General features: G+C 42.8%; 1 protein-coding gene across 4 annotated transcripts; it reads right to left on the bottom strand.

Annotated features, from left to right (window-relative positions):
• Positions 1-743: 743 nt before the first annotated feature.
• On the bottom strand, positions 744-23,206 carry LOC124260273 (chondroitin sulfate synthase 1-like). Of its 4 annotated transcripts, none has more exons than XM_046694535.1 (5): positions 23,072-23,206; positions 18,994-19,134; positions 7,064-7,134; positions 3,429-4,234; positions 744-1,375 (listed from the first exon to the last, which is right to left on the bottom strand). In XM_046694535.1, exons 4-5 carry the CDS (start codon positions 4,203-4,205, stop codon positions 773-775), a joined length of 1,380 nt encoding a protein of 459 aa, XP_046550491.1. In that variant the 5' UTR covers positions 4,206-4,234; positions 7,064-7,134; positions 18,994-19,134; positions 23,072-23,206; the 3' UTR covers positions 744-772. The 4 variants fall into 4 exon arrangements, with proteins under 4 accessions (XP_046550491.1, XP_046550490.1, XP_046550488.1 ...); XM_046694534.1 differs by lacking the exon at positions 7,064-7,134 and adding an exon at positions 19,649-19,788 and having other exon boundaries at positions 23,072-23,203; XM_046694532.1 differs by lacking the exon at positions 7,064-7,134 and having other exon boundaries at positions 23,072-23,203.
• Positions 23,207-23,260: the final 54 nt, after the last annotated feature.

Raw genomic sequence — 23,260 nt, forward strand, 5'->3', positions numbered from 1 at the left:
TTTTGAGTACAGAACCTGGTGGAGTACAGAACCTGACCCCTCACTCCAAGACTTGGCATCCTGCAACGGACCAAACGAGTGGATTGACTGAGCTACCACTTAATTAGTAGATACATCTAACCAAACACCTGTTACGACACTGCTGAGTGCGGCGTAAAACTAAACAAAGGCGCTGAAGCGTACCCTTGATCAACGGATGTCTTTTTTCTGGCATTTTGTTTTTAATCAACTCAACTCCCTGGGGAGTATTCAACTCATGTAGCTTGTTAGGCGCAGCGAGTTATCACACAGCCTCATCCTCACAAGGTACCCATTTGCAGCTGGATGAACTTGGACACATAGTCACAGTAATTTGTCCAGTGATACTGCACGTAACTATACCCGCAACTAGGTGTCTGCACGTCTTCGTGTGTCCATCATCTGGTCACCTACCATCGGATGAGTGGGTTCTTTTAAGTGCACAGGGTTGTGTACTGCACACTAGTGGTTGTGCCAACACTGAAAGAGCCTGCAAGTAATGTTAACTCCAAAGTTTTTACACCCGGTCACAAGTGGGGACGATCCAGGCAACTTTCGCTTACTAGCGCGGTGCCTGAGACAGCTCGCTCACCTTGCTTGAGTATATATATTATTTTCTTTCTCTGGGATATTTTGTCGCCAAATGGCCGAAATGTCGCTGATACGACGTTAACCTGTAACTCAGCCATCCAGGCGTTTCACGAAAATAACTGACACACACAGCACAACATGAGATCATTTATTTCCAATTAAATTAGGCCAGCTTACTCCCCCTTGGGGGTATTTCACGAAAATGAATAGGGTCAAATTTTTGTCGGCTCCGAAATAGCAAACATTTGGCCTTGGCATACCGAGTGACGAGCACGTGTTCAAAGCCTCTTTCTGGAGACACTCGCTGATACGAGATAGGTGAAAGACGAAGTCGTTTCCGAATTCTTTCCCTTTTCAAAAATTGTCCCAACGCGTGTCGAGCTTCCGCTAAACCAAACGCTCTTCCTTTGTGCAATATGGACGTTCTGAGATTGGGTGATTCCATTGAAAAAACGTCGTATGCGTTCACACATGACCAGACCTCCCCACTGTCGACGTCACATGGACTAGCCCAACAGTTTTTAACATCCGGGTCATCAAAAGAAACGAACCCGGAAGTTTTTATAAAATATTTTTCTCTAGCTAGGACGGCCATGTGTTTCATTTTCTCCCGTAAAGTCTTTGCCGAAAGCATGATGCCAAGGGAGAATTGGTACATTGGCTGTTTTATAGGGTGGAAGGAAATAGCGTTTTGCTTCTCTGCTTTTAAGCCTACTGTCCACGCTCCGGTTTCTTCGTTGTAACTTTGAGAAAACATGCCATCGAACTGAAACAGAGTGAGTGAGTGAGTGAGTGAGTGAGTGAGTGAGTGAGTGAGTGAGTGAGTGAGTGAGTGAGTGAGTGAGTGAGTGAGTGAGTGAGTGAGTGAGTGAGTGAGTGAGTGAGTGAGTGAGTGAGTGAGTGAGTGAGTGAGTGAGTGAGTGAGTGAGTGAGTGAGTGAAGGTGAGTGAGTGAGTGAGTGAGTGAGTGAGTGAGTGAGTGAGTGAGTGATGACGGCAATGAGTGAGTGAGTGAGTGAGTGAGTGAGTGATGTGAGTGACAATGGTGCAAGTGAGTGAGAGTGACAAAGGAGTGAGCATTTAGCGTCATGACGGCAATATTTCAGCCATAAGAAATACATGTTGACAATAGACAACTTGAGAATCACAAATTTTGACTTAACCTAACATGTTAGCATAGAGAAGATGGCACTACAGAGACCGATACAATATAAAAACGGACTGCAGATCGCCAGCAGCTGAAGGTAAACGAAGTGCCTCTGCTACCTGCAAGGAACATAGCGGGATTTGCACTGATGGCGATTAATGAGTAATTTAGCCAAACAAATAAAGAAACACATATTCAACTATTAAAACAATGGCAGATATAGATATACTTCCAATGAGATTCCTCTGTGGGGATGCGCCATATTATGGTACTTCACTGAGGGCACTGTCAAGAATTTAGTCAATAATCATGTACTACCTATTTAGAATAACACGCTTTTTACTTTATAATAATATCAGTCAATTCAACTGTCTTAAAATACACTAACTAAATGAAAACTTTTACTTTTTAAAAAATCCTTCATATATGATGATTTAAAGTGTTGATCTCTTGTCATGTGGGTGAGTGAGTATGGTTTTACGCCGCTTCTAGCAATATTCCAGCAATGCCACGGCGGGGGACACCAGAAATGGGCTTGGCACATTGTGCCCATGTTGTGATGTGAAATCAACACAGTCACCAGAACATGCTTAAATGATACTTTCATCACAAGGGATACAAAATGGTGAGTGGGTGAGTGAGTTTAGTTTTACGCCGCATTCAGCAGTCTGTAAATAATCGAGTCTGGACCAGACAATACAGTGATCAACAGCATGAGCATCGATCTACCCAATTGGGAACCGATGACGTGTCAACCAAGTCAGCGAGCCTGACCATCCGATCCCGTTAGTCGCCTCTTACGACAAGCATGGGTTACTGAAGGTTCATTCTAACCCGGACCTTCACGGATACAAAATGGAAGAACATCACCTTTTCACAAAGGAATGGAACTGTAATCTTTGAGATTTGCTGTTTGGATTATACGGATTACCATGTATTACCAAGTTCATACAAATATGTTTTTCACACATGTACCAAAATTTCAACCTTATCACATCAAACTGTAAATAATACCCTGGACCAGACAATCCTATGATCTATTATTGCTTCAATTATTGCCGTCATATACTGGTTGGTTTATTGCTGGGTTCGGTGAAAAAAAGCAATTTTATACATTTGTATAAGGCCTTTATATAAAACGGCTGAGTCCGACATTAAACAACTAACAAAACAATTTTGCAAACTTGTGTTGCCATTAGCGTGTGGTTAGAGTCTTCGTCAACCTCCACCAATATCTCAGCAAAATTATTGCATGAGTGACATCGAGTGACAAGGGAACGCTTCAGCAATGAGGCTGCCCAATAATTCCGATATGGTGGAGTGAGTGAGTATGGTTGCACGCCGCTTTCAGCAATATTCCAGCAATATCACGGCGAGGGACACCCGTGGGGAATCGAACCCGAGTCTTCGGCGTGACGAGCTTACGCTTTAACCACTAGACTACCACTACGTAACCAGTAGGAATCAGATTATGTCGGGCGGTGGGGTAGCCTAGTGGTTAAAGCGTTGGCTCGTCACGCCGAAAACCCGGGGTCGAGTCCCCACATGGGCACAATGTGTGAAGCCCATTTCTGGTGTCCCCCGCCGTGATGTTGCTGGAATATTGCTAAAAGCGGCGTAAAACCAAACTCAGTCAGTCAGTCAGTCAGATTATGTCAAGATAATTTACATACCTCTCTCGCGATTGTACATGATAGACCCGTTACTTTCTCCACACACCTCCCAAGTTCTGAGTCTTCGTGTGACGTCACTGTGTCGTTCAGACACCCAAGTAGATGAGGTGCAACATGTCTCAGGGTGGGACCGCTAAGTATTACCCCCGGGCCCCCCATACAGTAAGGCTTGTCGTCATGGAGACCCAGATGTCCCTTCTCATCAACTTTTCCAACGCCCGGATGACCTATGTACGCATGTTTGGAGCTGTTAATGGAATTAAGGAACGTCCGCAGGTGTTCCGTGTTGACAAACACGTCATCGTCAAGTCTCATGAACCAGTGGAAGTCGTGACCGTGTTGGCTGGACATGTACCGGAGCATCTCGAACGACTTCCTCTGCGGCGGGTAGTCGTCGTCGGCAACGTCGCTCAACACTATCACCGGCAACGACGTTTCATAATTCTCTCCCGTCCCCACGAAAAATACGAGCCGACCTGGAGCGTGTTTACCCCATGTTTTATAAATGGCGTCGGCACGCGTTTTCAGATACTTCCGGGCAGTCATTACACCGATAAACACAAGTCTCTCTGTAGGAATGTCTGTGTCACACTGCGGCTTGGGGTCTGTGGGTGGAGGGCGGGGCCTTCCCCACCCCCCAGGTAACCTGCACGCCGCCTCCTGTCGGCGCCATAACACAACGAAGACGGTGTGGCTCGTGATGAATCCGGTCAGGAAGCCGATAGCGAGGCTGCACAGGAAGTCACGGAACATCCGGGTTGACGCCCGTCTACCCATAATGCATGAAGCTTCCTGTCTGCTGACACCTGAAATAAATAAAAAATAAATGTATATATACTGAGCCAAAAAGAAACTATAATAAATAAATAAATAAATCCATTCGTCGTAAACAAACAAACAAACAAACAAACAAACAAACAAACAAACAAACTTTGGTAGGGAAATTATTGTGGTTCGGTTCACAAACAAACAAAAACAAACAAACAAATAAATAAATATCCTTACGTTTACAACGGGCATATCCGACGTCGTGAACGGTTACCCAATGTCATCGACAGATTCGGGGCGTCAGTTACACCAGTAACATTGTTAAAAGGTAGAAATGCATCCCAAGACCATTAGAGAATTATTCCGTATTTAAATTTGCGGTTATCCACATGAGTGATTACGGTCAGACACTGAACTGAGCTTTATTTACATTCCGGACGCATTCTGCGGCATTAGAGGTACAAGTTTTACATCATAATGTACAACTTAAATATATTTATTACCTACGAGGGCGAACATATCGGGTTCATATTTTTCATACTAGGGTAAAATATCACTTATCATGGTGACATGACGTCATGAACAATGCTATGACGTCACGTTTCTTATGTGACGTTACGTTCTACATGCGGCGACGGCGGGTAGCCAGCCTATGTTTGAAAGTAGATTTGGGTTTATTTTCCTTAATTTGACGACTTCGGTAATAAATAGAATATTATATTCGTGCCCATATCATGCTATGTTTACGACATGTTTTCTCGCTCGGGAAATACCAACATTAAGGCACTCGTGTCGTTAACATAGTATTACATGGGCACTCGTAATATCCTCTATGTATGACTGCCTGACTGAGTTTGGTTTTACGCCGCTTTTAGCAATATTCCAGCAACATCACGGCGGGGGACACCAGAAATGGGCTTCACACAATGTACCCATGTGGGGATTCGAACCCGGGTCTTCGGCGTCTTTATGTATGAAACATATGTGGTGGTCATATATACATATCGCTTGGTTGCAAGAATAAACTATCTGTACACACATTTAACCTGTTAATGTTACACTCATGCGTTATTGGTTATCTTTTGTGGGGGCGTTGCTTAGAAATGGAGAAAAAAGCGAAAAAGCTGGTTCATTTTGTTAAATTCGGGTTAGTTGTTGGTATATTTTTCTGTTCCTTTCTTGGGCCAAGATAGGTCAAATAAACAAAAAAGTGAAGTTCATCTCCAATATCGTTTGCATTACAGAGAGTTCATAATCTTTCATTTGGGGGAGTTTTGATGGTGACGCAGGGAGACAGAAAGTCGCGAGTTACCAAGAAGTCAATAGAGAGGATTTGGATTTAGGCCACGGACGATAGAGTAAGCTTACATTAACCAATCATTGGAAAGGGGTGAGTCACCAATCAGTGCTGCCCGGTATTCTTCCAATCACGACACACATGAGTTCAAAGTTATATACAGTTTTTACGAACTAGAACATGTTAGAACTAGTGACAGGCTCGAACCACTCAAAAAGACCCCGGGGCGGTAGGTTAGGCCAGTGGTAAAGGTGTTCGCACATCAAGCAGAAGATCTGACACAATCGGCAGAGGACGAAATTCTCATTTTTTATGAGGTTGAGAAATAACTGAAGGACAAATCAGTGTGCGAAATAGTTTCCAAATTTTGCCTGCCAGTCGGGCTAATTATGCCTGAGAGTCACTAGACCACAACATAAATTTAACCGAAATTTGAATGTAGAAACTAGTGAGTGAGTGAGTGGGTATGGTTTTACGCCGCTTTTAGATATTCCAGCAATATCATGGCGGGGGACACCAGAAATGGGCTCCACACATTGTCCCGATGTGGGGAATCGAACCCGGGTCTTCGGAGTGACGAGCGAACGCCCTAACCACGAGGCTACCCCATTGCTCCGAATGTAGAAACTAAGCAAAAGATTACAAAAAAGGTAAAATACAATCAAAAATAAATATGAAAACACATGTCTGAAATATGTTGGTTTATGCTCAAATAAGTCGTCATTAAGCTGCTAATATGATGAACATTTTTACCAGACCATAATCTTGCATGATTTAAAAGTGTATTATAATTGAACAAGTCGGAGAGAGTGATACATTTACAAAATAACCCCCTGAAAATTCACTAGCCGGTCGGGCCAGTGACTGTTAAGATTTACTGGCCCGACTGGATTTGTACAAGCCACGGGCTAGCGGGCCAGCGGCTATTTCGCACACTGGGACATATACGTCCACCGGTTGGTCATTTTAAAAGCTTCTCCGATGTGGGTCGTAAGTTATCCCCTACGGAAACTATAGATACTTATTTGGCGCAGTTGACCAAGACGGCTAGCCTGTTAGGTAAGACAGACATGGTTCTAATTGACGCGTTTGTTAGAGGACTGGATGGCAGTACCAGACGACATGTTTTAATGAAACAGCGCGACTGACCAGATCGGTCATCCCCAGTCTGAAGACATTACGAACGTCATGCAAGCAATCGATACTCTGAGATCATGTATCGTCACAGATCAGTACTTACAAGTCCCGACAGAATCAATGTCCCCAATTCCCCAGACAATCCCCCCAGGTATACAAATCGACCGTGGCAGCCCCCTCCTCAATGGACGGAGAACAATCAAGGACACAACATGGCCCATGACAGTGTTACAGATGCGGTGATGAGTACGATTTTTCTCATTCTGATTTCTGTCCCGCACGCAATGTTCAGAGCCATTGTTGTCAAAAGATTGGACATTTTCAACGAATATACAGGGCTGGGTATCAGTCAGCTAACCTAACTGGCAGATAGCAAGTACAGTCTAGACCACGCAGGACATTTCCCATTGACTGAACCAACCTTTGACCATACTTATTTGAAGTCACAGGTTTGTAATTCTCCAAGTTACAACAAGCCTAAATCTTTAGTTTTGCAGAATACATCTGAAAATGATAAAACGGCTCAGAATTCATGTTGTTTTAGGAGAACAGTGAGTTTAAAAAATGTTAGATTCTGGCGCTGGTTCTAGTGTTTTGAGCCTGGAAGATTTCAATGATTCTGGCCTATGGAAAGAAGTTGTATACTCCCCAGGGAGTTGAGATTGCTAATACGATGTGCAGTTGATATTGACATCCAATGATCGAGGGAAAAAATACCAGCGCCTTGAGCATGCACTAGTGCGTGGATATGTGCTCTATATAAATATCCTATAATAAAATAATAATTCAAAAGTCACATGTGTCCATTCATGCGCGTCACTAATTAGATGACGAGGCATTTGGCTACCTTAAGACTGACTGAGTTTGGTTTTACGCCGCTTTTAGCAATATTCCAGCAAGATCACGGCGCTCGGGACACCAGAAATGGGCTTCACAAATTGACTAGGTTTCATGTGGGGATTCGAACCGATGTCTTCGCGTGACGAGCCAACGCTTTAACCATTAGGCTACCCCACCGCCCCGGCTACCTAAAGAGAGTCATAGTTACTCCCGCGCTTGATTGACTTTCTTCACTTTGACATTCAGAGCACTGGGCAGAAATCACATTGCGTCATCACCCGGGACAATGGTCTCCACCGTCGGATAACTACGACAAGATATCGATTCCAAATGCAACCGATTTATCATCCGATTTGTATGATGATAGCTCACGTAGTGTAAGCTCTGTCCCCACAGGAGATTACTCCAAACACACAGGCAATATGACAGTACCAACTACTTGGCACCGTGTACATGCAAACGACGACGTTATTACAAGCGTAAATGACTGAAAGTTTATGGCCATGCTGGCCGGCTTAGAAGGTTTGTCAACCACAGACACAGGGCAGCTTACTCATTTCCAGTTGTCGTTCGGTAAAATCACATTAATAAACTACACAAATTTGACACGACTACTAGTGTGTGTGTGTGTGTGTGTGTGTTAGTGTGAGTTTTACGCCGCTTTTAGCAATATTCCAGCAATATCACGGCGGGGGAACAAGAAATGGGCTTCACACATTCTACCCATGTGGGGAATCGAACCCGGATCTTTAGCGTGAGGAGCGAACGCTTTAACCACTAGGCCACCACCCCGATACGGGTCATGATATCACCCTCGAACACAGGGATAAAATGTCACCATGGAGTTATTCGACTTCATACACAGTGGAAAAATATGCAACCGGATTCACTCGACGAACTTCACTGTACATGACTTTTCTGGTGTCCCCGCAGTGATATTGCTGGAATATTACTAAACGCGGCGTAAAACTAAACTCACTCACTCACTGTACATGAGGCTACTTGGGAACCGAATACAAATTCCCTGAAAGAATAAGAAACGAAAGCGATAGATTTTTTAACAAAAGATTTGAAATATTGTTTCATTCAAATCGTTATAATTACTTTCCTTTTTAGTTCAGGCACTGCAGATATCGTGTTGGAGAGGGTCCCTCTGATACTGATTCTTGAATGTGTTTTATCACAGTGAGTGAGTTTAGTTTTACGCCACTTTTAGCAATATTCCAGCAATATCATGGGTGGGGACACCAGAAATGGGATTCTTACATTGTCTCCACGTGGGGAATAAAACCCGGGTGTTCGGCGTGACGAGCGAACGCTTTAACCACATTTTGGGGTGCGTTTGCGCGCAATACACAACAACCACGACATGGTTAACGGGATTCAAACATAGGAATTGTCTTATTAACGATTGCTGTCAAAATATATCGAAATGAACTGCTGAAAACGCCTATGCGTTTATTTTTTGGAAGAGTGTACTTACAAATACAGTGATGTTCATTGAAATACAGTGAGTGAGTGAGTATGGTTTTACGCCGCTTTTAGCAATATTCCGGCTATAGCATGGCGGGGGACACCAGAAATGGGCTGCACACATTGTTCCCATGTGGGGAATCGAACCCGGATCTTTAGCGTGAGGAGCGAACGCTTTAACCACTAGGCCACCACCCCGATACGGGTCATGATATCACCCTCGAACACAGGGATAAAATGTCACCATGGAGTGATTCGACTTCATACTCAGTAGAAAAATATGCAACCGGATTCACTCGACGAACTTTAACCACTAGGCTACCCCACCGCCCCTATTGAAATACAGTGAAACGCGATGATGTTCAATGAGATACGATGATAAGTAGAGTTACGTGATTCGAAAGGCACTCAAGAGAATTCAGTGTAAAATGATTATACTGTACGGGTACAAATATAAGTTCCATGATAAAAATTGTTTTGATGAAACAAGTTGATCAGAATTTACTACAGTTGTTGTATGTAGTTTATTCGCGCGGATACTCGTGTCAGATTACCATTACCTACATGTGACAATCGTTATAATATAATTTTTTCAAATACATATGAATGCAATTTGACAGTTACTATGTTTCTCAATGCATAGAAACCTTTCATACGATGTTTGATGATTTATATGATTTAAATTCAAGTTTCTGTTTATGTTCATAATCGCATTCTTTGAATTTTAGAATCCCAGAGTCTCCTTCGACAAGCATGGCGCGTGTCAGCATGCAGTATGAAGTTAATTCTGTCCATACGGAATTCCACGGATATTTGTATTAATCCATACGTCACGTATCGATATTCCACAGAATAAATGGATCCGTGTATTCCAGTATAAATTACCAGATTTATCTGAAATGGTTTTGACACCAGATTACCAACAGTTTTGCAATACGTAATCGTTGCCCTGTCATTTTGTCGGTATATAAAGAGAGTTGAACAAGAATTGCTCGAGTATTGTAAGAATGTCAGTAAAGACATACTAACGTTTTTCAAAAGGATTCTTGCACGGTTCTGACATGCACATTTGCTTTGTTTAATCAGGAAGCACCAGGAATTAAATCCTTGTGTGATGTTAAATTTAGATTAAATGGGCTTCATCCGACGCCCTCGAAATCGAACCAGGCCTTATTCTTCTCAGTGGCAAGAAACTATTATATTAACTTGCATGGGTCGCATTGGGAAGCGTTACGCTTGTCAGATTTGTATGTTAAAACTTCCTTGCCACTGGGTTGAAACTAGATGAATTAGACATGAGAATTCATAATAGTCCTAAAGAAATAAACAACTTGAAAATATATATCCTCCTAATGTCTTATTGCTATCGGAATTTGTGGAAGCAATTTGCAACCTTACAGTCTCTCTTTGACCTGTCCCACATTTTAAAATCCCACATTTATTAATTGACGAATACAATCTTTGATAAAATCCGTGAAAAGGACAATGAATTTCAAGTTGATCTATGCCTTATTTCTCAGCGGAAAAATGAAACCGGGAAAATGAAAACTGACTGAGTTTGTACATGCAATGACAAGAAATTTAATGGATGGTTATTGGATATATTCCCGGATTCCACGAGCAAATCTTTTTTGTCGTAGACTACCCCAGAGTATTGTTAAATTTTGTTGATATATTAAAATCTTTTGTCGTGAGAGTATTGTTAAATTTTAAACATTAAATATCATCATGCTTTCCCTCCTTTATAATTACCGAGTCACAGAGAAAATGTTCAATATCTTAATAGTCATTATTACGACAATATTGCACACCTTTTCTATAGAGACAATGCCTTTATTCGGAATTGATGTCTCATACATTATGGATAGTTGGAAGTTATCATAGTGCTTGATTCTACTTGTCACAGGAGTCTTGGGTTCAAATAAAAGGTTATTCCTTATGAAGTACACAACAACAGGCTACGTCAAGTGTCCATAGTCAACCTATTATGGCGGTCACACTGCAAGACCGTGAGTAAGCTTTTCGTTCAAGGGAGACACCTCTTCATGGGAGTAATTATTGACTGAAGCGTCCATAAAATATTTATTTGAAGGTCCTAACACAATACGTGACACTACTGTTACTTCTCTTCAATCTTTACCCCCGACTCTTGACGTTATCGGCTAATATTCCTCTGACTAATTTTCATGTTCAACAGGAATTCCATTCTAACTACTTGCCTTTTGATTCTCCCGATTTGCAAATTCACACCCAACACAATCTTTATGTCTTTCTGGAAAGATTTATATCAGTTGGTTAAAATCATTTCTATGATAGGTGATTTATGGTAATCCAACATTGTGGAGCAGCTTTCCTGTTACTTCTGAGATAATCCATATCACAGGGGCGTGATATCACTATAGTACATATCACTATAGTACTAGGGTAGGGTCTATATACCTACATGTCTTTCTAACGCTGTTTCTAAGCGTGACACGCCCCTGTGATCCATATCGCACGCAACATCCTTCCCATTATGTCAAAGTTACCGTATCCTCTCAGTCTTGGCCATCTGGCACGTGCATACAAATGAGACGAAGTCCCAAACATTCAATTTAAATCTATCCAACCTTTTTAATCGTAGAATATGTGTCTTTTCAATGTATGGCTAGATATGTATAAATTGCTAACAGTTGAAGGCATGGTGTAAATCCAACTTGGATCCATGCAGGAAGCAAATGTACTGTAAGTCCCCAGTATGGTGATCTACCTTCAGTTGTTGGCGACTGATAGCGACCTGTTGCCTGTTTTTACGTTGTCTTGTCATTTCTAGTTCAAATGTTTCAGATTTAATTGCTAATTTTAAATGCATATTTGTTATACACTAGTACTTTAGTGTTCTTCGCCAAATTGAGCCCCAGGCACATAGGAAATCCTGAACCTGAGGGATTCTAGACTTTTCTTCATCTAAGGCTTTGCAGCGAGGGCTAGACAGTTGGGAAAATAATGTGGTTCAGGGACTGTGAGACAGACTACATTGCAGCGAGGGCTAGGCAGTAGGGAAAATAATGTGGTTCAGGGACTGTGAGACAGACTACATTGCAGCAAGGGCTAGGCAGTAGGGAAAATAATGTGGTTCAGGGACTGTGAGACAGACTACATTGCAGCGAGGGCTAGACAGTTGGGAAAATAATGTGGTTCAGGGACTGTGAGACAGACTACATTGCAGGGAGGGCTAGGCAGTAGGGAAAATAATGTGGTTCAGGGACTGTGAGACAGACTACATTGCAGCAAGGGCTAGGCAGTAGGGAAAATAATGTGGTTCAGGGACTGTGAGACAGACTACATTGCAGCGAGGGCTAGACAGTAGGGGAAAATAATGTGGTTCAGGGACTGTGAGACAGACTATATTGCAGCGAGGGCTAGACAGTAGGGAAAATAATGTGGTTCAGGGACTGTGAGACAGACTACATTGCAGGGAGGGCTAGGCAGTTGGGAAAATAATGTGGTTCAGGGACTGTGAGACAGACTACATTGCAGGGACTGAGGGCTAGCAGCAGTAGGGAAGGGGAAATAATGTGGGTTCAGGGACTGTGAGACAGACTACATTGCAGCAAGGGCTAGGCAGTAGGGAAAATAATGTGGTTCAGGGACTGTGAGACAGACTACATTGCAGCGAGGGCTAGACAGTTGGGAAAATAATGTGGTTCAGGGACTGTGAGACAGACTACATTGCAGCAGAGGGCTAGACAGTTGGGAAAATAATGTGGTTCAGGGACTGTGAGACAGACTACATTGCAGGGAGGGCTAGGCAGTAGGGAAAATAATGTGGTTCAGGGACTGTGAGACAGACTACATTGCAGCGAGGGCTAGACAGTAGGGAAAATAATGTGGTTCAGGGACTGTGAGACAGACTACATTGCAGCAAGGGCTAGGCAGTAGGGAAAATAATGTGGTTCAGGGACTGTGAGACAGACTACATTGCAGCGAGGGCTAGACAGTTGGGAAAATAATGTGGTTCAGGGACTGTGAGACAGACTACATTGCAGCGAGGGCTAGGCAGTAGGGAAAATAATGTGGTTCAGGGACTGTGAGACAGACTACATTGCAGCGAGGGCTAGACAGTAGGGAAAATAATGTGGTTCAGGGACTGTGAGACAGACTACATTGCAGGGGGCTAGTCTGTAGGGGAAATAATGTGGTTCAGACTATCGGCTATCATACAGCTCCCTCAATCATTAAATCTGCCTTACTTAAATGTGTCATGTGAAGTGACTCGGTAATGCAGAACAGAATTTTATTTCAAATCGGAAATCAAAGTTCAAAACATATAAACAATCCCACGATTAAATGGGAAATTTTAAAAATAATTATTACGTTGATTTCCGGTGTTGGGCATTGGATCTGGGCGAGTCGCGGTTAGCGTTTTTAATGTAAACGTTTCCCTTGAAGCAGTCGTTTTCTTCACTGATTAAAGCGCCACAAGAACAATACTGCCTGCGCCTGGGGCGAGGTGTTCGTCCACTCAGTGAAATGATTCGATATGTGCTGAAAGGAAACGACGGCAACATGTGCTGCCCAGATTATGCTGTACGGGACGGGACGACCACCTTGTTATGTTGTGTAATACGGGCGCGGAGCCATTCTTTCATACAAACACCCACTTTGTGGAACATATTAAATTATTGCCACATCACCAACAAAACGATGGGAACAGTTCATTCATAAGTTTCAGAGATACTCGGAGCAAAGGATATACGGTTATTTATACAACACGCTTATAATGAACTGAAGTCCATACCTGATAGATCAACCAACAGTCCGTTTGACTTCATTTGAGACCATACACATGGCAGTCACACATCATACCACCTACTCGTGAGAGTCAAATATCCATCTACACGTGACAGTCACATATCCACCTACACGTGAGTCACATATCCTCCTACACGTGAGTCACATATCCTCCAACACGTGAGTCACATATCCTCCTACACGTGAGTCACGTATCCTCCTACACGTGAGTCACATATCCACCTACACGTGAGTCACATATCCACCTACACGTGAGTCACGTATCCTCCTACACGTGAGTCACATATCCACCTACACTCGAGTCACATATCCTCCTACACGTGACAGTCACATATCCACCTACACGTGAGTCACATATCCTCCTACACGTGACAGTCACATATCCACCTACACGTGAGAGTCACATATCCACCTACACGTGAGAGTCACATATCCATCTACACGTCAGTCACATGCCCATCTACACGTGTGAGTCACATATCCTCCTACTCATGAGAGTCACATATCCACCTACACGTGAGAGTCACATATCCATCTACACGTGAGAGTCACATATCCACCTACACGTGAGAGTCACATATCCACCTACACGTGAGAGTCACATATCCACCTACACGTGAGAGTCACATATCCACCTACACGTGAGAGTCACATGTCCACCTACACGTGAGAGTCACATATCCACCAACACATGAGAGTCACATATCCATCTACACGTGACAGTCACATATCCACCAACACGTGAGTCACATGTCCATCTACACGTAAGAGTCACATATCCATTAACACGTAAGAGTCAAATATCCACCTACACGTGAGAGTCACATATCCACCTACACTTGAGTCACATGTCCACCTACGTGAGAGTCACATATCCACCAACACGTGAGAGTCACATATCCACCTACATCAGAGTCACATATCCACCTACACGTGAGAGTCACATGTCCACCTACACGTGAGAGTCACATATCCATCTACACGTAAGAGTCACATATCCACCTACACGTGAGAGTCACATATCCACCTACACGTGAGAGTCACATATCCACCTACACGTGAGTCACATATCCATCTACACGTGAGAGTCACATATCCATCTACATGAGAGTCACATATCCACCTACACGTGAGAGTCACATATCCATCTACACGTGAGAGTCACATATCCACCTACACGTGAGAGTCACATATCCATCTACACGTGAGAGTCACATATCCACCTACACGTGAGAGTCACATATCCACCTACACGTGAGAGTCACATATCCACCTACACGTGAGAGTCACATATCCACCTACACGTAAGAGTCACATATCCACCTACACGTGAGAGTCACATATCCACCTACACGTGAGAGTCACATATCCACCTACACGTGAGTCACATATCCACCTACACGTGAGAGTCACATATCCACCTACACGTGAGAGTCACATATCCACCTACACGTGAGAGTCACATATCCACCGCCAAGCAGACTGGTCACGCTTTATAATTTATTCAGTATTGAAGAGAAACCCTTTGTTTATCGACCAATTTGTTCCACAAAAGACTTTGAAATCATAACGTGTCATCAAGTCTTACCTAAACATAAATTATTTATCGAAAATCAAAACAAATTGGCTGTTTTGAGGCAGTGATTAACATAATATCCTGTCTCTGACCAAAAAACCCTAACCAACCACCATCATTCCTACACAAATAATTACTGATGCATGGGTCCCTGCAGAACGACCTCTGGAAAACAAAACGCACTTCGAAGAGAGACAATAACTCGTTAATCCAGACCGTCCCACATTCCTACCAATTCCGTGGAACGTTATCGCCCGGATGAGGTGGGGTGAGGTGAAATTGGGTTTAACGTTGTGCTTGAGAATATTTCGCTCATATGACGACGTGCATGGGTGTGTACGTGTATGTGCGGATGCTTGTACTAGCCCAGACTTAAGCTGGTTTTATAGTGCTAGTCCACTGAGATACCACGCCGCAGTTAAGCATGAATACCCCACTGAGACACATTATACTGACTCCGAGCCGACCAGTCCTTGTTGTACCCAATAATGCCGAGCGCCAGGCAGGGACCAACAAGTACCATATTTTAACGTCTTTTGGTATGACGCGGTCGGGGATTCGCCCGGATGAACGAGGGTTAGTTGTAAGAAGCTCCACATACGTCATACACTGACTGAGGTTCGTTTGCGGAAGGAAAACGAATATTTACTGACTTCCGGTGTCCCAGAGCTGCAAGGACGGGATGTGCAGGTCTAATGGTGTTGGTGTGAGTGCCGTTCCGGTAGCGTCGTGACATATCATAATGAGTGTGTAAGTGAGTTTAGTTTTACGCCGCACTCCCCACTTTTATAAGTATGTCAGCAAACACAAGGCGGTTAACACCTGAAATGAGCTTAATACATTGTACTCATGTGGGGAATCGAACCCGGGTCTCCGGCGTGATGAGCGAAAGCTTTAACCACTAGGCTACCCCACCGCCTCCTGTAGGTTAGATTTGCGCTACCTTTAGGATTATTTTGTTGAAGAGTGAGTGAGTTTAGCTTTACGCCGCACTCAGCAATATTCCAGCTATATAACAACGGTCTGTAAATAATCGAGTCTGGACTAGACAATCCAGTGATCAACTGCATGAGCATCGATCTACACAATTGGGATATGATGACATGTGTCAACCAAGTCAGCGAGCCTGACCACCCGATCCCGTTAGTCGTCTCTTACGACAAGCATGGGTTACTGAAGTTCTAACCTTGATCTTCATGGGTCATACCATAAAGAGTGAGTGAGTGAGTTGGGTTTTACGCCGCTTTAAGCAGTACTCCGGCAATGTCACGGCGGGGGACACCAGGAATGGGCTTCACACATTGTACCCATGTGGAGAATCGAACCCGGGTCTTCGGCGTGAGGAGCGAACGCTTTAACCACTAGGCGACCTCACCGACCCATACCATAAAGAAGAGAAGCGTACAAGAACGTATGGGACTGCCAATGTATTGTGTCAATCACGTAGTATGTTTCGATTTTCGGGGTCATAGTGAGTGAGTGTGCTTTTACGCCGCCTTTTGGTATATTCCAGCAATATCACGGCGGGGACAACAGGGCCACGTTTCACAAAGCTATCGTAGCGTAGTGACTGTCTTAAGTCCATGTAAAAGTGTTGGAGGAAGTCTATGTTAAAGTGTAGGAGGTACGACAGTCGGAGCGCCAGATAGCTTTGTGAAACGCGGCACTGAAATAGGCTTCACACATTGCACCCATGTGGGAATCGAACCCGGCTTCTACCACTGGGCTACCACACCGTACCTTTATTTACAACGTTTTGTCTGAAATGATAGTTCGCTTTTAGCGATATTCCAGCAATATCACGGCGGAGGATAACAGTAATGGGCTCCACATATTGTATCCGTGTTTGGAATCGAGCCCAGGTTTTCAGCGTGACTAGCGAACGCTTTGACCACAAGGCTACCCCACCGCCCTCGCCTGGAGCAATACTTACATACCTGGAGATGAGAAGCATAGAGTTATGTAAGCGAAAGAATATTAGACTATCAGTCGGCGTTCTGTGAGTGGTATGTTGTTGATGCTATTACATTAATTAAACAAAGCGACAAAACCCTTTCCACGATTCATGACATCTCTTCTAAAAGTAGAGTCGATTGTACAATTGTGACTATATCATGAGTATATACACTCATGCCAATAATGGTTGTCACCCCCTTCAATGTGTTTTCATTGGAGTGGGGTGGGGTGTCCCCGGGTTGATGGGTTGGGAGAATATTGACAACGATTATTGACATGAGTATTTTTGTTTCAGCAGCATTATAACTATACGATGTTGTTTGTAAATAAATCGACAACCAGACAATCAAATGATTATCACCATGCGATACGATGACAGAGCATGTGTTAGTGAATATATATTAATAGTGATGATACCAGGTGTTCGCAAAAAGGTGAGCGTATCCTGCCCCACCGGTGACACCCGTTATAAACATATGCAAAGTCTGGTCATTTGTTCACCTGAAATAATTCGGAAACGTATGGTATACGTCAAAATAGGAAATTGCATCGGACGTTATTTATGTAACTGATGCGTCAAATTTGGAAAGTCTAGTCAATTGTGACCCGTGAAGGTTCGGGTTAGAATGAGCCCTTCAGAAACCCATGCTTGTCGTAAGAGGCGACTAACGGGATCGGGTGGTCAGGCTCGCTGACTTGGTTGACACATGTCATCGGTTCCCAATTGCGCCGATCGATGCCCATGCTGTTGATCACTGGATTGTCTAGTCCAGATTAGATTCTTTACAGACCGTCGCCATATAGCTGGAATATTGCTGAGTGCGGCGTAAAACTAAACTCACTCACTCTAGTCAATTGTTCACCTGAAATTCGGGAACGTATAAATTCAACTCAAATATTTAGAATTAGTTGTTTTTTCTCGACACACATGTAGTATAACCGTATATTGTTTTAGACCTGACATAATCAATTGTGTCCAGTAAATATGAGTTGTTTAAGGTCAGTTTTAATGGAACCGGCTATAAGGCTTTCTACAACACTACCTATATCTGTCAGCTGACGTGAAAATAACACAAGTATCAAAATTGTATCATCGGGACACAAGTATTTTTATATTAACGTATGTATTGTGTTCCTTGAGGCTATAATCTGTAAATCACGTCTCTTAAAACACCACCAAAGTCTATCGTGTCTACATACGTTTGAAATATCTGTGTAACGGTATATACAAACAAATAAATAAACGTTTAATGAAAAAAACATTTTACCTCCCAGCTACTAACTTCTTTGAGAGGCTTCACCACCAAGTCTAAAGTGTCTACATACATTTGAGATCGTTTGAAATAATTGCGTGTGGTGGCATATACATGCAAATGCATAAAAGTTTGATAAAAATTTCATTTAACCTTTAGGCTACTAACTTCTTTGAGAGCCTTCACCATCAACGTCTTACGTGTCTACATACATTTGAGATCGTTTGAAAGATTTGCGTGTGATGGTATATACATACAAATAAATAAAAGTTGATAAAAATTTCATTTTACCTTTCAGTTACAAGTTGTCAGTCGACGTATTCGGTGACGTGACGTTATATATAAACAAAGACGTCGTCACATTCACGAGGCGCCGTTGTCACTACGTCAGTTATAAACACGGCGACTATATTTGCGACTCAAATATACCAGTGTTTGTATATCCATGTAAGCATACAATAAACCCCTTACCTGATCTCTGTCATCCCCTGCTGTTCTGCTAATCCCGGGGGTGCCTCTCAACGCTTCAGGGCTGGGGATTTACTACAGCAACTGTCCAACCGCTGCCCCCTAACGCTGTAAGGAGTTGTGATGCATCTCGCGTACAGATATCTACAATCACAGATACGAGCTCCACAGCATGGCAACATGAACTTGCTCTTTATCACATGTATGGTGAAGTCTGGAAGCGCTTGTTATACATGGTGCATTGTTTTCTGCACTCGGCGTGGAGAAATATGCGCCATGTTGTTCCCATGTGTAGGTGAGTGGAGGGATCACATCGCTCTGACTTATGAAGTACATGTTTCTGGGTTGCGTAGACCGAACTTTCAGGCCTACAATAAGACTAAAATCTGATCACGTGTTACAAATCAAAATAACGTCAATGTGTAAAATTTCTTCAGTGAATTCACTTTCCCGTTGATTTAATACAGATTTTAGAGTACTATTTACTTATCATCACCTGTTGGTGGCGGTAAGGTAGCCTAGTGGTTAAAGTTTTCGCCCGTCCCGCCAAAGACCCGGGTTCGTTTCCCTACATGGGTACAATGTGTGAAGCTCATTTCTGGTGTCCCCGCCGTGATGTTGCTGGAATATGCTAAAAGCGGCGTGAAACCACACTCACTCACTCACTCATTCCATGTGGAATTCATTTCAGAAATAGGTCACCTCTTCAGGCTCTTCTACAAGGACTGTGTGTGCTAAACGGATGCGGAGTTGAAATTACATCCATGACGTCACAACATTATTTCAGCTGTGGGTTATCTGTAACGAATCGACAGCTTCCTTGCATACTATCTGAAATGCATATTTTAAGCTCATAAATTAATTCTAAGCACGTGCTTGATGAATGTACGACGAATTACAGACACATGCACGTGCAGTACGAACATACGGGCCAGATTAGACTTGGCATCACGGATGTCCAAGTACGAAGTTAAATATCGTCATGTATTACCAATGCACTTTGGGATATTTCTATATTTATTTCTATATTCATATTGTATAGTTTTCTTTTTTTAGACTTTTAGGACTGTATTTTACACTGCATTACGCAGTATTGAGTCATTTTTGAAACGGTGTTTGGAGTTCGATATTGCACTCGTAACGTAACATACGTTACAGATAATGGTGTGTGTTGTCCTTGATATATACATAACTTACGATATGCTATGGTTCCATGTTTGTTCGGTGTAGATAACAGTAGATGTTCTTTCTCCTACTTTATCCCGTAAGATAAACGTTATCTCCAAATGTGTCCAAAACTAGCCCTCCATTACACACCGATATCTACAGTTCTAAGCCGTAATGTACCTTGATCAAACACATGGGTAAAGGTGTCACGTTGTGTTTATATATGTTTTGGCTATATGTCTTCTAAACTGCAATAGCTGTGATTTCATTCATTTATTCATTATTTCATCATCAACTAGAACTAAAAAAATATTACTACTACTACTACTACTACTACTACTACTACTACTACTACTACTACTACTACTACTACTACTACTACTACTACTACTACAGCTACTACTACTACTACTACTACTACTACTACTACTACTACTACTACTACTACTACTACTACTACTACTACTACTACTACTACTACTACTACTGCTACTACTACTACTACTACTACTACTACTACTACTACACTACTACTACTGCTACTACTACTACAGCTACTACTACTACTACTGCTACTACTACTACTACTACTGCTGCTACTACTACTACTAACTACTACTACTACTACTACTACTACTACTACTACTACTACTGCTACTACTACTGCTACTACTACTACTACTACTACTACTACTACAACTACTACTACTACTACTACTACTACTGCTGCTGCTGCTACTACTACTACTACTACTACTACTACTACAATGCCAAGACCAGCTGTACTCAATGTTTACGCACGGAACACAGGTGTTTGTGCAGTATGGAGGATGTTTAGGGAAATATATACCTCAACGTTAACAGAGTCAGCTTGACATTAAGCGGTTCCAGATCTCCACGCCATTATACCAGTAGGCCTGAACGATCGGACTAGCCCATAAGGCTCGATGGCGAGTTTCCTCCAACACGAGCGTGACCCAGATGATAACCCAGGAGCGATAAGCATATTTCCTACTTATCTATTCTCTATATCCAGTCTTCATCCTCCTACACTGGTAGCTTATTCACTGTTCTGGCCCCATTGTAACCAGACCTCGCCCTTATCGAGTATTATGTCATTAAAGTCGAAGTGTGATACGGGGAACACAGACAGGAGGTATGTAATGACATATGCTATGATATGTAAACCAGTTTGCGAAAATGTAAACTTTTTTACGACTTGATAGCTGTTGTATTATATATATAGTACAGACTCGTACTGGCTGCTTTTTGTGCCAGTGGAAATATTAAGCTAAAAGGTTGAGTTATATTTCGTCTTTTCTTCCTCGTACTTTAACGCCGGTCTTAAATACAAAAACAAGGAATGGTTTATAATGTAATTTCTTGAGGTACATTTTGAGTCACGATAGATTACTGGATTTAACAAATTAAACTGAATATTGGGGTGAAACATTCCAAAGGATTTTCCTTTTGTCGTTCGTTTGTTAGCTTTTTATAATTTTTAATTATCATTAGTTAATGTTTTAGGTTTGCTTTGATTATCAACATAGGTAAAGTAACAAGTCACAACAAACACTATGAATGTCTTTGTATCGATTTGATATAACCGATAATGCCCACTATAGACAGAAAAGCCCAATATCTTACTCGGATCGTTTCGGGAAAGAGGGAGGGAGTTTAGTTTTACACCGCTTTTAGCAATATTCCAGCAATATCGCGGCAGAAATAGTCATTGTACCCATGTAGGCCTGCGGCGTGACGCGTGAACGCTTTAACCACTAGGCTCCCGGCCACCGCTCCACGGAAATGACAAGGCCTGATGAAAGTAAAACGCTATGACAAGGAATGAGCTGTTTTCCATAAAAAGTGTTACGTGTTCATGCTCTTATGGGGGCGGTGGGATAGCCTAGTGGTTAAAGTGTTCGCTGGTCACGCCGAGAACCTGGGTTCGATTTTTCACATGGGTACAATGTGTGAAGCCCATTTCTGGTGCCCCCCGGCGTGATATTGCTGGAATATTGCTAAAAGCGTCATAAAACCATACCCACTCACTCACCTCATGCTCTTATAAATTGTATTTCAGTTAGATTATCGGGTGTCAGCCTCATGGTTGTTTGTTGTTTTACGCCGCACTCAGCAATATTCCAGCTATATGGCGGCGGTCTGTAAATAATCGAGTCTGGACCAGACAATCTATCTACGCAGCTTGGATACGATGACATATGTCAACAAAGTCAGCGAGCCTGACCACCCGATCCCGTTAGTTGCCTCTTACGAGAAGCATGGGTTACTGAAGACCAATTCTAACCCCGGATCTTCACGGGTTCAACCTCATGTTGGAGGACAAACCATTTGATGCAGTTCTTTGACGTATGATGCTGACAGACCGTATCTTATCAGCGTGAATCTAAACTCACGATCGTAGGATTCTGGCACGCCTAGGGGAGGCAACTCGGTAATGTGAATTCCAGCGCCTCAGACGAGACGGACACCCCGTGCTAACCTATCCTTCAATCAACCATTCGCTGTACTGATCGCAAACGTGTCATAACCATTACGTGTAACCGCGTGTGTTCGTGCGCGTGCATGCGTGTGTGCTTGTAGTAGTCGAAAGTGCATCACACAAGTGCCGATCTTAAAGTAGACAATTCATCTATTGCCATCATGTATATGCGTCTTAAAATTCCGTTATTTTACAGCACGTGCTAATAATAAGCACATAACAAATGATACATACATGACTGATAAACAAGCACAATTATTTACACAGTTATACCACTCAAACATTTTTGCGCCTATCTGAACGTGCATTTAAAGGACATTCATAAGTCCTCTCCGACCAACATTTAACCTTCACTAGAAATCACATAAACTAGCATAGATGTTGAATCAAAGTATCCTTGAAAAGTCTGACCTGTTGTTCATAGATATCCTCTTAGTTTCAGCATCTCGTGGCATATCGTGGAATCTCGTGGCATCTCGTGTTCTAGCACATGGTGGTGAGGGTTTAAATAACTGCGCCTGTTTCCGGAGCAATGTCCGCGATATGACGTCATGATTTCCGTAGACGGCCACGCCAATATCTTGACCTAGTGCAACGCTC

Source organism: Haliotis rubra, unplaced genomic scaffold (genome assembly GCF_003918875.1).
Source record: "Haliotis rubra isolate DU_JTF1 unplaced genomic scaffold, ASM391887v1 Scf759, whole genome shotgun sequence".
Lineage (NCBI taxonomy): Eukaryota > Metazoa > Mollusca > Gastropoda > Lepetellida > Haliotidae > Haliotis > Haliotis rubra.